Source organism: Mycetomoellerius zeteki, unplaced genomic scaffold, assembly GCF_001594055.1.
Source record: "Mycetomoellerius zeteki isolate Tzet28-1 unplaced genomic scaffold, Tzet1.0 scaffold52, whole genome shotgun sequence".
In the NCBI taxonomy this organism is placed as follows: domain Eukaryota; kingdom Metazoa; phylum Arthropoda; class Insecta; order Hymenoptera; family Formicidae; genus Mycetomoellerius; species Mycetomoellerius zeteki.
This window is the reverse complement of record NW_017257523.1, coordinates 1745149-1759050: the sequence shown is the minus strand read 5'-3', so window position 1 is coordinate 1759050 and position 13902 is coordinate 1745149. Positions and strand designations below refer to the sequence as shown.

Sequence of the window (13902 nt, the reverse complement as noted above, 5' to 3'; positions counted from 1 at the left end):
TTAATGATTTCTTTTATTAATCTTATACTTTTAATTGTTTTCATTCATAAATTCAATACTTTCAAAGGAAATACGATAAAAAATATCTATAAGTACGATTTAGGCGACTGATTGCCTTTTCGTATCTTTTGCAATATGTTACAAAAAGACTTATAACAAATTAATTTTATTGGTGGAAAGTTAAACATGTAATAATAAGCGTCCAAAATCTCAAGCTACAATTTCTAATGTTCATTTGCGTACATAACAATGCCAAATGGAAAATATAGTAAAAAATAGGTTAAACGGTATGCGTTCGGCAACTCTCCCTACATATAAAAAAAATATATATAAAAAACATTTATTACAAAATTATATTGATACTTGAAACACAAAGTGTACCTTTTTTATTAACAATTTTAAAAAATAACAATTAATAACAATTAATAACAATTAATTAGAACACAAAGAGAAATCAAATTAAAGAATATAAATCATATTTCTGTACGATGGAAAAATAAAGCATCACAATCGCATAAAAGCTTCCGCTTTTGAAATAACTCTGCCTCACTTTCTTTCTCTCTCTTTACGATGGGATGAGCTCGCCATATGGAGCGACAAAAGAAAAAGCGCAGTTACGATAAATTGCATTTCCCAAGGAAAGCGGCTACTTCGACTTCAACGTTTCCTGTTTCCTGGCTTCGTTCCACGTGCTTGCGTCATCTTGTATATACATATGCGCGTATCAATCTACAAAACTATAATATCGAAGAGAATTCCGATAAGAATCTAAAAGGAAATCGTTTCGGTATTCCTTCTTCAACGATAAGGGATGTTTAAGCCTTATGATCTCGTGGACATAATTTTTAAATGATTTGAAGACATTTAACCTTTTAGCCATCCATTCGCGCGACCTCACGTTTGATCAGGATTCTTTTCTCGTGTCCTTCGGTTGTATCTGTTCTTCGCGATACCGTTTTTCCTCCGTTATCGCACGCGACGATCGATACACGCGCGAGCATCGTTCCTCGTTAATTAGAAAGGTGATAGCCATTAATTGTAGTTTGAGAATCGGCACCCGCGTTGCGGTTCGCTCCGCAATTAAGGCACGCTAATTGAACGCTTCCAATTATCAAGCCAGAGGGGCCGCTAGCGAGAGCAATACAAAAAAATGTAGCTCGCTTATATCCGTGTCCATGGCTTGTGTCTGCCGCACGTCTAGCGAAACGAGATAAAAATTCGTCGATCATATTTTCGTCTCGTACGGCCGCATCTGTCGTTTTCCTCGTCAGACTTCTATTGTGATAGCAACAATTCGACGCGGAAAGCAACTGTGACCGGAGATTAACACGTCACATCTAGTCGCGATTGATTTTCCTCCTAATTGTTCCCAATAACCGTTGCTGGAAACGTAACGGGAGAGATTTCACCTTCGTAATGTCCACTGAAACAACCCAGGGAAAGCTCGAGATAGCGTGAGAAAAGTGAGTTACATTCACGAATGTTAGCGAGGTGAAAACGGTCACGGGCTTGCGGCATTGTACAACCGACAGTGGCAATTCAACTTTTTTCTTTTTTTCTTTCTCTCTCTCTCTTTTCCGGACATTTTCAACGACGTTAACACTTTAGATGTCGTATATCGATTTAGCGGATTATTCGTTAGACTGCAGCTGACAAAATTGTATAGAAGAGAATTAGGTTAAACCTAATTCTTGCTAAATCGCATATTTCAACAGTAGCGTTTCCATCTATTTTCCATATTGCTCTATTACTTGCCGCTCATATACGCACGTTTATTTTTCATCACTATTATTTTATGAAAAGTGACATATTAAATCACGTATTAAGTCAGAGCTGCATTGCGGTTTATTGAAACGTAGATGTAACGTTATTCCGACATGTATACATTCGTTGATTTATAGTGGAAATTATTAAAATCGTTCTATTATGTTAAACCCAGCTCTTCTCGCGGATATACATCTCCTTCCCGAAGGCGTTGGAGTAAATAGCACTGTTGCAAACGCCACTTTTCTGGCCCTTGTCATGTATTCCCCCAAAGTAGCAAGGAAGAGAGAAAAGCAAGGGAGTAGATCTCGACGCGTTGGATAATGCATCCCGGGTCAGAGCTGTCCATCACGCACAACCACAAATTCAGACAACGATGCTTTTCGGATTTCGCCCGGCATTCGTCAGGCTCCTTCTCGCCCACGATGAAAATGTCCGTATTACACAAGTGAAATCCTAGACATGAAAGCGGTGCGGCTGTTATCTTAAACTGCGACCTATTTCAGAAAATACACGACGAAAAACACGGAACAATTCGTATGGTCACACACGGGCGTTGTTTGGAGTGTCGTAAATGTTATATTATATAGATCCAGTCTTTAATTAAGTCTTTGTTCCTATTTGCGTAATTAGCAATGAAATTTGTTGAAATTTCTTCTGCACTCTACAAGGCGTCTTTAATAGTTTAAGAAATTGCTGTACGACCTCAGCAAACTGCTCGAGATTTTAATTAAACTTTCCCTGGAAAGCCCTTAAGGCGATGTAAAATGTTAAATTGAACCGAATTCTTTCCCCGATTCTCAAGTAACACTTTCTTTATTTTTAGAAAATGTTCCACTTCTCGTGGAAGCGTGTCAATGAGATCTTAATGAAATTTTTCCTCTGTGATTTTCAGCGGTGAAGTAATTTCTCGGTTTGATTACGCACGTTTTACCAATTGAATTTCAAAGGAACTGAGCGATGACTTTGCAGCAATCCACCCTTTACACCGAGTTTTCCCCACAAATTACTTTCCTACGAATTTTTTCTTTCGGTAGCATGAGCGACGTGCCAGCACGTAGACGATACTCGCCTCTCCTTCCTCCTGCTGAACCCTCTAAAAGTTCGCCGAGACGAAAGTTCGACGCGGGTAGATTCCAAAGTACGGATTTGTTTTTCCACATTGGTATTTACTTTTTCACGGTGCGATGCACAGAATGAATGAAAAAGGAGAGCCGCTGAGGGATAGGTCTTCCTTCCTTCTTCTTTCTTTCTTCTCTTTTTTTCACGTTCCGCGAGCGCATTCCGTCCGACTGCGTATTTCTATTGAAAGGCGATGATGAATGGCTATTGGGATAAAGTTATGCGGCGCGCCGGCGTTAATGTTGCGAAACACACACATTTGAAAACTGGGTAAATTCGATTTACGATCGGTGGCGCCTAGCAGCGCATATACCTTTTACGTACGATCGAACGCAGAACCTCAGATTGCCGCCGCGATGGTCGCAAAGAGATTTATATGAACATCGTCGCAGTTTCCCGCATTGATATCGACTGGCTGTTATATTGATCAAAGTACGTGAAACATATCATTTCTACGTCGAAATGTGAAATTAATGCCTTGACAACCGATGCGAAATTATTAATACTAATGGCTGTTACATCGATTTTAGTATGAGAATCTTCAACAAGGGGATAACCACTTAATGTAATCGTGGGACAGAGTCCTCGAAATCATTATAAAATTCATATGAAATGTCTATGTATAATTCGATTACATATGCAACCACGAGAGATCATTAATTATGTATGATATTAAATAAAATCCTATATTTTACCAAATTACTTTCATATGTAATGAAAAAAATTATTTATAATCAGATGAAATCATGTAATCTATGGGACAATATTTCAGCTAGTGGTTACCCCCTCGATCTTCAACGACGCGTTGCGTAATCTGCGTTTATTTCGACTCGTCGACTACGATTCTTATTATGTTTTATCCGTCAGTCTCGAATGTGAACGGCGATCTCTTCCAAGGAATAAAATCCTAACAAACGGTACGAGAACGACGTGACTTCGGTCACCGTCGAACAAAGAAAAGACAACGCAGAAACTCGGTCAGAAAAGAGCAACTCGTTCTATTTTACCCTCCGGCCTCTTCTTCTCCATCCTCATAGAAATTCCGTGCCGTTTGCTAGCGTTCGCCATGTCGGAGAGCTGTAAGCAAAATGCCGTGGTGCTACACAACCATACATAACCGTGGCGAGATAAGGTAGAGTCGAGTCACGGAGAATAATGCATCTCGTAGACGTAGGGAATGAAAATTTACCCCTCGACTCTTTCGTCTATCGCGACCACGCTTAATTCGACCGTTACGCTAACACGAAACTTTCCTCTTCTGCTTTCAGGGACAAGATCTTCAGGCTAAATCTGAGTAACATCAGTCATTCCAATTGCGAGGTGAGTTGTCCAGACTTTTATACATTCCGATTTCTACTGGCTTAACGTGCGTCATCTAATGTGTTACATTTACATCGAGTTTACTGTTCATGTGTTTGAAATGACGAATTAAACCTATAATTAAAGTCGCATTTAGCTTTAAATGTGAAAACGTGATCATCTGCTGTGTTTTAGTATGATGAAGCTTTTAGAAACAACTTTGTAAAACTTTAACAAGGTTTATAACTTTTAATTACATAATACGTGCAGTAAAATGTTAAATTTTGATATTTTTAAAGGTGAACATTCCAACTGTATTTAAAATGTAAACACAATAGCCTTCATAGTTATATCGTCTGGAATTGATAAAGAAATCTAAATGGATAGAACGCAGTTTTAATGCTATCTATAGACTGTAGACCCTGAACTCATTTTCTCAAATATCGTATAAAGAATTCATTTGCCAGTTAGAAAGAACTTAGCCTGCCGTACTACACCCTTTTTTCCCCTGCGGCCATCCGCGTATCGATTAGCATCAAATGTCGGATAATGTTTGGCCCCCGTTTGAGGGAGGAGGGGATGATAAAACCAGACCCCGGTCGTAACTGGAAAGTGCATGGGCTCCGCTCGTCCCCATAAAACTGTCAATCACGCATAGTCGAGCGAAACGACACCGACATCATCAGGACAGCTGACGCGTATCTGCCGGCTAAGCGATCCATTGTAGGCAAACGAATCGTACGATGATTTTTCCACGGTCTCTCTCATCGGTGGGATTCGGTTTAAAAGCTCATATATTCTACTCGCAAAGTGCATTTGCGTATCGTACGAATGATGCCTGAGACATAAACAATCACGAATACATTTTAATCCTCCGCCGGCAATGTTGACCTTTAAAGGCACAGTCGATTTTTCGATTGTGAATTCTAGTCGATAAATTTAATTTTTCTCTCTCTGTGAAAAAATAAGTAAAATATAATCAAATTTCTTTGATAATAAATACTCGTTGTTAAAGCTTTCACATGTAAGAATTTTTTCAGATTTTTATACTGTCCGGAATAATCTACAAAGTTCGGAGACTCTGATTGCGGACGAAGGATAGAAATTTTACATTGTCAATGGAGGGTTAATTAGCTATTACAGAATTTACAGAATATTTTGTTTTCTGTGCCGTTTTTTTAAACTGACGCTCGTCATTTTGTCATTTTCATAGATTCCTTTAAAACGTAGCTTTTTATATACACATATTTTTTTTATGTACAAGAAAGCTGGCAGGTGAATTTTAGCAAATGCGCTTGATTGTTAAAGATTGAATCAAATTCGCTGTGTCGAGATCTCGCCTCCGATGTACTGAGAACGGCGGTCAGCTGCCAGACCCTCGGCCGGAGAGGGAAAATTGCTTTTTAACTCTCCCCGTTGTGACAAGATGCGACGAGTCGCATCCACCTGGCGGTGGCTATCTACGATTTTACTCATTCGGCTGACTCTGACCGGGACAAAATCCGATCGTCGGCGTTGTTCGTCGATTTGTTCTCTTCGGAGAGACAACGAACGCCCCCCGGCTCGATTGGAAAATCACCGTGCTCCTCCACCTGCCTCGACCTACCCTCGCTCTCGACCTACAGCTTCCGGCAAGAAGTTCGTATCTTCGGGTACTTCGTGCAACGTTGGAGTTTCCACGCGTTATCACGATTTTACAGTGTCGATTTCTACTGTTCGATAAAATAAACGGTTACCTCGGATTTTCCTTGTGAAAGAGGTGAAGGATACTCGAATGATATAACAAAACACTTAGAGCGATTAATGTATACACCCAGCGGAACATTTTATTCGAGAAAAACTTGTATTGGATAATTCTGAGTATCGCTGTAGCGAGTACTTTTCTTAAAAAAGGTATTAACATCCAAAAAAGATAATTACCATACTTTTAAACAAAAAGACACGGTACTCTTACGTAAAAAGATAATTATTCTTACATGAAAAGACATATTACTCTTTTTTTTATTAAGGGGTTTATAATATTATTGATTTATTCCGCTTATTTAACATACATAGAAACTTCAATAAAGAAAGAAAAAGTCATTTTTTTAACACAGACAAAAAACGATGAAATCATGGTCTAATATTGGGAGAGAAACAGCGATTCGAAAATGCAATTATATTTGTATCGTTGAATCCACCACCTGTCGCGAGAAAAACCGCCCTTCGAACAAGAGAGACAGAGAAGAGTGGACATCCGCCCTCGTCGTTTCTCGTTGGTCTTCATGCCAGATGCGACGATTGTGGTATCACTGAAACTAATTTTAACGTGGATGACAATGCGGTTACTGAACACACAGAAATCGGAGACGCGAAAACATCGAAGCACGACGTTATAGTTCACTCCACGCCTCCAGGCGTTTCGCTGGGTCGCTCGTGATCATTAAATAGATACACGGAGCGAATTGATGTACACGCGCGAGTTATTCGGCACGGACAAGCCGTTCTGCTCAAGTTACTCCAGAGCGTTCACCGCGGAGCGATATAGAGTTTGCATGAATGTAACTTATGTTTCGCATGCTGGGTTTCCGTTAGGTAACTTGTGCGAAAATGTGTCAACGATAGTGACAAAGTTGTGTTTCACATGAGCTTCGAAGTTTGGAGAAATGATGAAGCAACGATGAAATAATTTCGACCATTGGTTCCGTCAGCGATAAATAATTTATTTGTTGTACGCTTACCCAGTAAAAGAATTTTGTATTTGTGTTAAAACCAATTCACTCAAGTCCTTATTAAAATTTGTGTCGAATTTTCAACATCCGAATGTTAATTTAACATGCGATCACTGAACACACAAGAAAGGAGACGAGAAAACGTCAAAGCACAGCATTATGTGATTATGTTATTTGAATATTTTGTGTCAAATTAATATTCAACATTTCTTTCTGTCAAAATAACATTTATGAGTAAATGAATAAATAATGTAATCATAATGTCAAATGTAAATTCTAAAATAAATGAATAAAAAATACATGTTGATTTTACATATCATAAATGTTAATTTTACTGAAAAAATAGTTTCCTTAGTTTGTTTGCACATTATGTTATTATTATATTTTTTGTTAATTTTTTGCATAATCTTTATGTTTCTTGCTATTATATTTATCTTGTGTAAAATTAACACAAAAATTTGAGTGGATCGTTTGGGACACATGAAATGTGTTAATACAAATTTTCTATATATATAATTTCGTCTGCGTTAAACAATTAATCATATTGATGTGCGTGTTACAAAATGTGAAAGCATTTATGGTATCGTATCGAGAACTTTGTTAGATTTGTCCTTTGGTAAATTTTACCGCCGTCTGATTTTGTTATTTCGCGATGCGAATGCTTGGTCCATTCAGCTTGGTTACAGTGAAATCACATTGCGAGGTCGGTCTGTTGCCACTACCAGAGTTCAATTCCATTGAGAATTAACGAGTATGGAATTTCAATTTTCGTAGCGATATGTGGCTGTAAAAGGTTAACACCCGGGCCCGAGCAGGCCGCAGGAACTGGGTCCCCTTCTTTCGTTCCTTTGTGTTAAGTCCCTGGAGCATTTTGGTCTGCGGGGGATGCTGTCGTGGGGTAAACTGGAAAACGAGATACGTGGACGCAAGGTGAAGGAAACGCAAAAAAGAATACCGCGCATAGGATGATACAATTTTGCATTTTACATATATGCATGATGATTGTCCGGCTGCTAGAAGCAGGAAGAGATCGCTATACGGATGCTGTGAGGGAGATACAGCACCGAATGAGGTCAGATCGACTCGAAGACGTTAGTTATATATACCATAAATCGAGCGGGCATGTGAGAAAAGAAGCGAAATCGAGGCGAAAGATGATAAAAGCGGAAAATGTCTAAATATTAAACTTGTAAGTGCAGCAAATATAATAAACATTCTAAACAATTATTATGTATGACATAAATAGTAATATAAAGACTCTGTAATAATTAATCTTATAATTAATCTTGCTTTGTGAATTTACCGAAAGTGTGACAGTATATTTGTCCAGAGTTCATTTTTTACTTTCCATAAATTTTCATTAATAATTGAATTTAGTTACATTTGAATAAGCCGTGAAAAACATCATAAGAACAATAGAAAGGTTGTTTCTCAAGATTTAAGATGTCCATTTAAAACGACATATTTTCGGAAGTGAAAGTGAGAATGGAAATTCAAATATATTCGAGATGCGAGTCGAGGCGGGTAGATCTCGATAACATCGCTACAACGTGAACCTACCCTTCGCTCTGGAGACAATGCCCCATGCTAATCCTGCCTCTGTTACAATTTCATAAGGGGAAGAAACGTTTCGTGCGTCCGCCCTGAGGGACCGCACGCGTTCCAGGCGAGTTATAGTACGTGGCTAGAATAGACGGCCGAGAGGTTTAAAGCTCGCATATCCCACAAAGGGACGGTTCTGCACGACGCCCGAAGAATACATGCGAAATGAGTTATACGTCCTCCCTCTCCTGGCATTTTAAGAACGACCGACACAACTGGTCGATGTAATTAACGCGTATTTTTTAAGACAAAATTTACAATCTCGAGCGTTCGTGATGGTTTAAAACGAATTGCACATTTAGTGAATTTATTACTTAAACATTCTATACAGAAAGAAGATTTTGTAGAAATATTTAAAAATTTAGCTGTAGATACACAGATATGAAAATAATTTTGTTGGACCATCAAATAATTACGTAGGAATCTCAAGTATGATGAGCAATGCTGATGTAAAAAATCATAAACATTGTAGTAACTAGTTTTTCTTTGTGTACGTACTACATAATTATTTTAATGGCCCAACAAAATTATTTTCAAATCTGTATCTAGCTTTTTAGATATCTCACCAAACCATCCTGTCTGTGTAGATTTTGAATTACGTTGTATAAATTGTATTATTTCAGTTACGCAGTTTTAGAAAATAAATAAGATGTTTGCTGCACAGTAGTCCTTCATAGCGAAAGAAAGAATAACTTTTCCGAGTAAATTCATGCCGGGTGGAAATACAGGAGCGTTAACCCGCTCGGCTATAACCGGAAATCAGGTAATTCCGCTTCCACGGGCGTGCACCCGCGCAATTTTTGTATCTTTATCATCGTCTTTGAGGACGTGCATCGAACAATAAGACTAGCCTCGCTCAGGCTCATCTATTTTTTTGTGCGTTACATCTTCGCCGAGACTGTCAGGGTTGCGCAAAACGGAGGAAAAAGAGAGGTTGATTTGCAATGTTACGATAAGACGGAATCGTCTGATCGATCTTCGAACGATCGGCAATACGAGCGTATTGATCGAGCTATCGCAGAAAAGGAGTCGTCCATCGTTGATCGCGTAACGAATTCCGACATTGGATGCTTGGCCGAGACGAGCTCGGCCGCGCCGTGAATAAAGCATGTGGCAGTTCGATGGGAGAAGCAGGAAGCGATTGGAGGAAGAGCAGGAAGCATCCACGAGTGAAGGGTGCGCGAGAAGGATGGTAAATGGAGTAAAAGTCAAACGCGAAGCCCGCCGAGAAAATCGGAATCTATAAACCACCGCTACGTCCAATAAAGCAACGTCCAATCGGGAATGAGTGGGGATTCAACGTCTCGCCGACACGATCGCCTATACTCGAAACGATACCTATCCGATACCTATAGAGCTATTGCACGAAAATCGTCCGACATGGAAGATTGATCCAAGATCAATGAATCAAGCGTGGTTTCACTCGATGGTACTAAAGTATTAAGAAACTCTCCATGGGATTTACACAGCTGTAAAATCGCGAATGGAATACGACAGTCTCTGACGATACAGTCTTGATTGAAAGAATCCTGGATGTGTGGAAGAGACACTTGACATTCCAATGCGCACGTACATGCAAGTGCACGTGGCCGATACAAGCCGGCACGTGCTCGACGACGCGTTCGCGCGCTAGCAAACAATTTCGTCGACATCTGAAATATAAACGGCCGCCCTTGCGTTGCGTCCTAAAATGATAGTATTAAATATGCATTTAGTACCGGGCCACTACGTGTATACGTAACTTCCTTGCCGTGTCTTCCCCAGGAATGTCTATCCCTAACTCGTCGTGTCCGCCTTCTATCCAGCCCTCTCAACTAGGGACGGACGGGCATTTGCCCCCCTGCGACACGGAGTTTATTGCGACGATGAATTTGGTATAAGACCGTAGCGAAATTTCAGTTTAACAAACTGCCTTCATCCGCCAACAAATAGGAGGTTATGCAAGATTCGTGAGCAGGGCTTTGCTAATAATCTCTTTAAATTTTTAAATCTTTAAGAAATACAAATAATATATCTCACTTCATGATGTACAGAAAGACGCGAGGCAAGATATTTATGAAATAAAACTTTTGATATAAATCGAAAATGTATGAAATAGAATTTTTTTTAGTAACATTATTAGGGATGTTCACTTAAATTGTGTTGTATAAAGATTTTTTTTACACGGTATTTTTGTTACTCACCTACTATTCTTTGATATTCTGAAGGCGTGAAGTTATATTATTTCCTCGTTTAAAGCTATCTAAAACCGATTATCATGTATACGAGCGATTCTCGTGAAGTATATATAAATAGTATATACACATTGTAACGTTATCGACAAGCTGGCAAATTATATTATGCGCCGATATATTTACAGGCTATATTGAAAGTGGTGTTAAGCGCGAGTATCGTCTTCCAAGCTCCCGCTTTGCTTCGACGAGAAATTAATTACAAGGCTTTCTTGCGAGGCAACGTGTCCCTCCGTCGTATATTACTCGCAAACTCGCAAGCAGGTTACCGAATGGTCGCAATTTCTTCGGTGCCTCAGATGCGCCTTTATAAATCAGTTTCTCCTGCAATCAAGCAGAAGTACACTTCCATAGAGGCAAAGGACAACGCGAACAGCGAGCACGAAATGAAAAATTTTCGAACTTCCGCTTCGGACCTCTTGTTTCTCGATTTTCCAACTCGTCGTCGTATACACTTCCCATTTTCTTGATTTTTCCTATTCCCTTTTTGCTCCCGCGGCACCAACTTTGCGCGTACTAGAAATGAATTTGCCCTCGGGCCAGCACCGGCAAAACTCCTTTCGCTTCGTAATACCCTTTCATCAGGTATGAGTTGCGAAAAACTTCTTCCGGTAATTCGTTTCTTCGTGCTCATTACACTAACTTGCATAGTCTTTTTCCCATTTTTAATTTTTTGGCAAATTTTCGACGTATCAAGAAAAAAGTCAAGGAACAATGGGAATCACGATCACATACGTATCCTTTCCACATTTCGATATATCTCTTTTCCGTCTATACGCTTGTAGAAATCAGGCAGAACTTTACGGAAAGGTGAAGACACGAGGTGAGACAAATGAAAGAACGAGAGACGCGAGAGAAACTACGTTCCGGGAGTGAAACGTGTCGGCGGTCTCTGTTCTTAGTCCACGTCTGAGGTGGAAAACCTTCTTCAGTCGTCGAGCAAACACCGAAATTGTAAACAGAGGATCCTCGACGGAGCTCACTACCAGACTCGTCCCAGATGGTGTTCCTCAACGACGTTGGTAATTGCAGACTACGAAACTGCCCTATTACCCGACGAAGTGACTGTCAACAGCACTTCCTCTTCGATCTTCGTCGTCACCTTCGCAGCTACCGCTGCTCTACGAAGTTCAGTCCACGTTATCTTCCGTTATTTAAAATTTGTTCATCATCGATCCGTTCAATTATCGAATTTTTATTTAAAACAAACTTATAGTGTATAATATATTTCAGAAATTATTGCTATAGATGAAATAAATGAAAATAACAAAATAATTATTTCATCAATTCGTATATTGTTGCATTTTTCTCATACTATTTTATTTATAATTGAAAATTCAGAAACTCATTTCGTTCTTAATCGCTATTAATTGTTTTATTTCTCTTGGCATTTCTTGCGTTTTTTCACGTTGTTCGTTTTTGTCATGCGAATCACAAGCTGTGCAAGAAAGGTATGATACGCGTACATGGTTAGCAGTAAAAATAGGTAAAACAGGAAAACAGTCGCACGAGAAAAAAAGCGTTGCACAGTGCAAGCGAAACTAGAGTGCCTTCTCTTGCGAATTTATGGTGAAAGTGTTTAAATAGCCATACAGACTCTCCAACGTCGTCCTTGTCGCCGTCGTCCTTGTTACCGTCGCCGTCGTCGTCATCATCGTCGTCGTCGTCGTCGTGTAAAATGCTTCGTCCCAGACTGCCATTAAAACACCCGTGAAAAAAAAAAGACGAACGAATACCGCGGTGCTAAAATACACTCTACGGCACAACGACGAGAATCGCGCGAACGATTCTAAATTGCTCAAAGGAGCTTTTACGTTTGGACTCGGCTCTTACGATGAATGCTCTTTTAAGCTAATGAGGACGTTACTCACGCGGTTATAAAATCGCGGACTAAATGAGTTCTCGTGGATTGTCCGTGGTATAGGGGCATATATATTATTAAATTCGTAATGTCAAATTATATCCAATTTGAATTGTCTTTAGTCTTATTTTTATAAGTCGCCATTGCTCCTACTCAACATGCCGTTAATTTAACAGAAACAATGAAGTTAAATAATTTAATTTAAAAAATGTGTTAAATTTTATTCAAATTTAGTTTATTATTTATTAAATGCGTTCGTTAATATGATTGTTTACGTTGAAAATAACCTCATGAAGGGATTGATTTAGATTTTGATACACATGAAGTTAAAAATAACAAAATGTTCTTTAATTCAAGGGGTTGGATTATTATTGCTCTTTTAATATCTAATTGTAAGTAGATATTAAAGTGACAAAATGTAAAAGAATACTATTAACGTTACGGAGCGATTCTGAGCGGTTTAACGGAGCATATTACATGCGTCTGCGCCACGGTGAAAATCAGATCGATAATTTCTTATCTCCGGACGGAAGCTACGTCCTTCGCGAACTTCCTGACATGCTGGAACTTTAGTCGTTAAGGAATTCCTTCTAGTTCATTGACTTACCGTAATTGATACGAATAACCGAAAAGCTTTCTGTTGCCCTACAGAAGCCGATCGCTCAGCGAAGAGCTGTCGACGTGCATTGCGAGAATCGAAAGCGAAGAGTATCATCGCGAAGGCAGATTATTTATCGCTCAATATTTGATCGATGACGACGCGACATCGGTATGCATTGGGGTTGACCCTCGAAAAACACCCTCTTTCGCAGTACAGATAGTGCCGGTGCTGCCGGCGTAAGAAGTAAATCACAAAAATGGAAATCCACGATATCGGATTGGAATCAATATTGAATGCAGATTGAATCCCAGGCTCTCTCACTCCTTCCCCCCTTCTTTCTCTCCGCACGTCGCCAACCGTGCGAGGCTACGGCAGGGCGAAAAGGTGCGGAGTGACGGCTTCCATTAGGAAAAAGTGACTTACGGTACCGATCGACAACGAAAGGTTTTTTTGAAATGTCAGGTCAGTTCGCGAAAATTTTATGCGTAACGAAGGTTACCACCTGACACGACTGCGAATCGAGGATGTAGACATCATTCGGCGCTAAAGGGACAATATGATGCCAGCCGATCATACGTCATTTCTATATGAATTTATCACGAATGCATTTCACTCTTTGTACACCACTCACGTTTCGATCGTATCATCGAGCTCTTCTTCGCAACCATTCTTAAAGCGTATCAGTTGAATAAAAAGATTCGATAGGGAAAG

General features: G+C 39.5%; 1 protein-coding gene across 3 annotated transcripts in view; it reads left to right on the top strand.

The window, feature by feature from the left end:
• Window positions 1-13902, top strand: part of Sema2a (Semaphorin 2a) — a 351866-nt gene that overhangs the window by 319983 nt on the left and 17981 nt on the right. For all 3 annotated transcript variants that reach the window (XM_018455942.1, XM_018455941.1, XM_018455943.1), the window contains one exon: window positions 4155-4206. In XM_018455942.1, the coding sequence (XP_018311444.1) occupies window positions 4155-4206 (52 nt within the window). The remainder of the gene's footprint in view (window positions 1-4154; window positions 4207-13902) is intronic.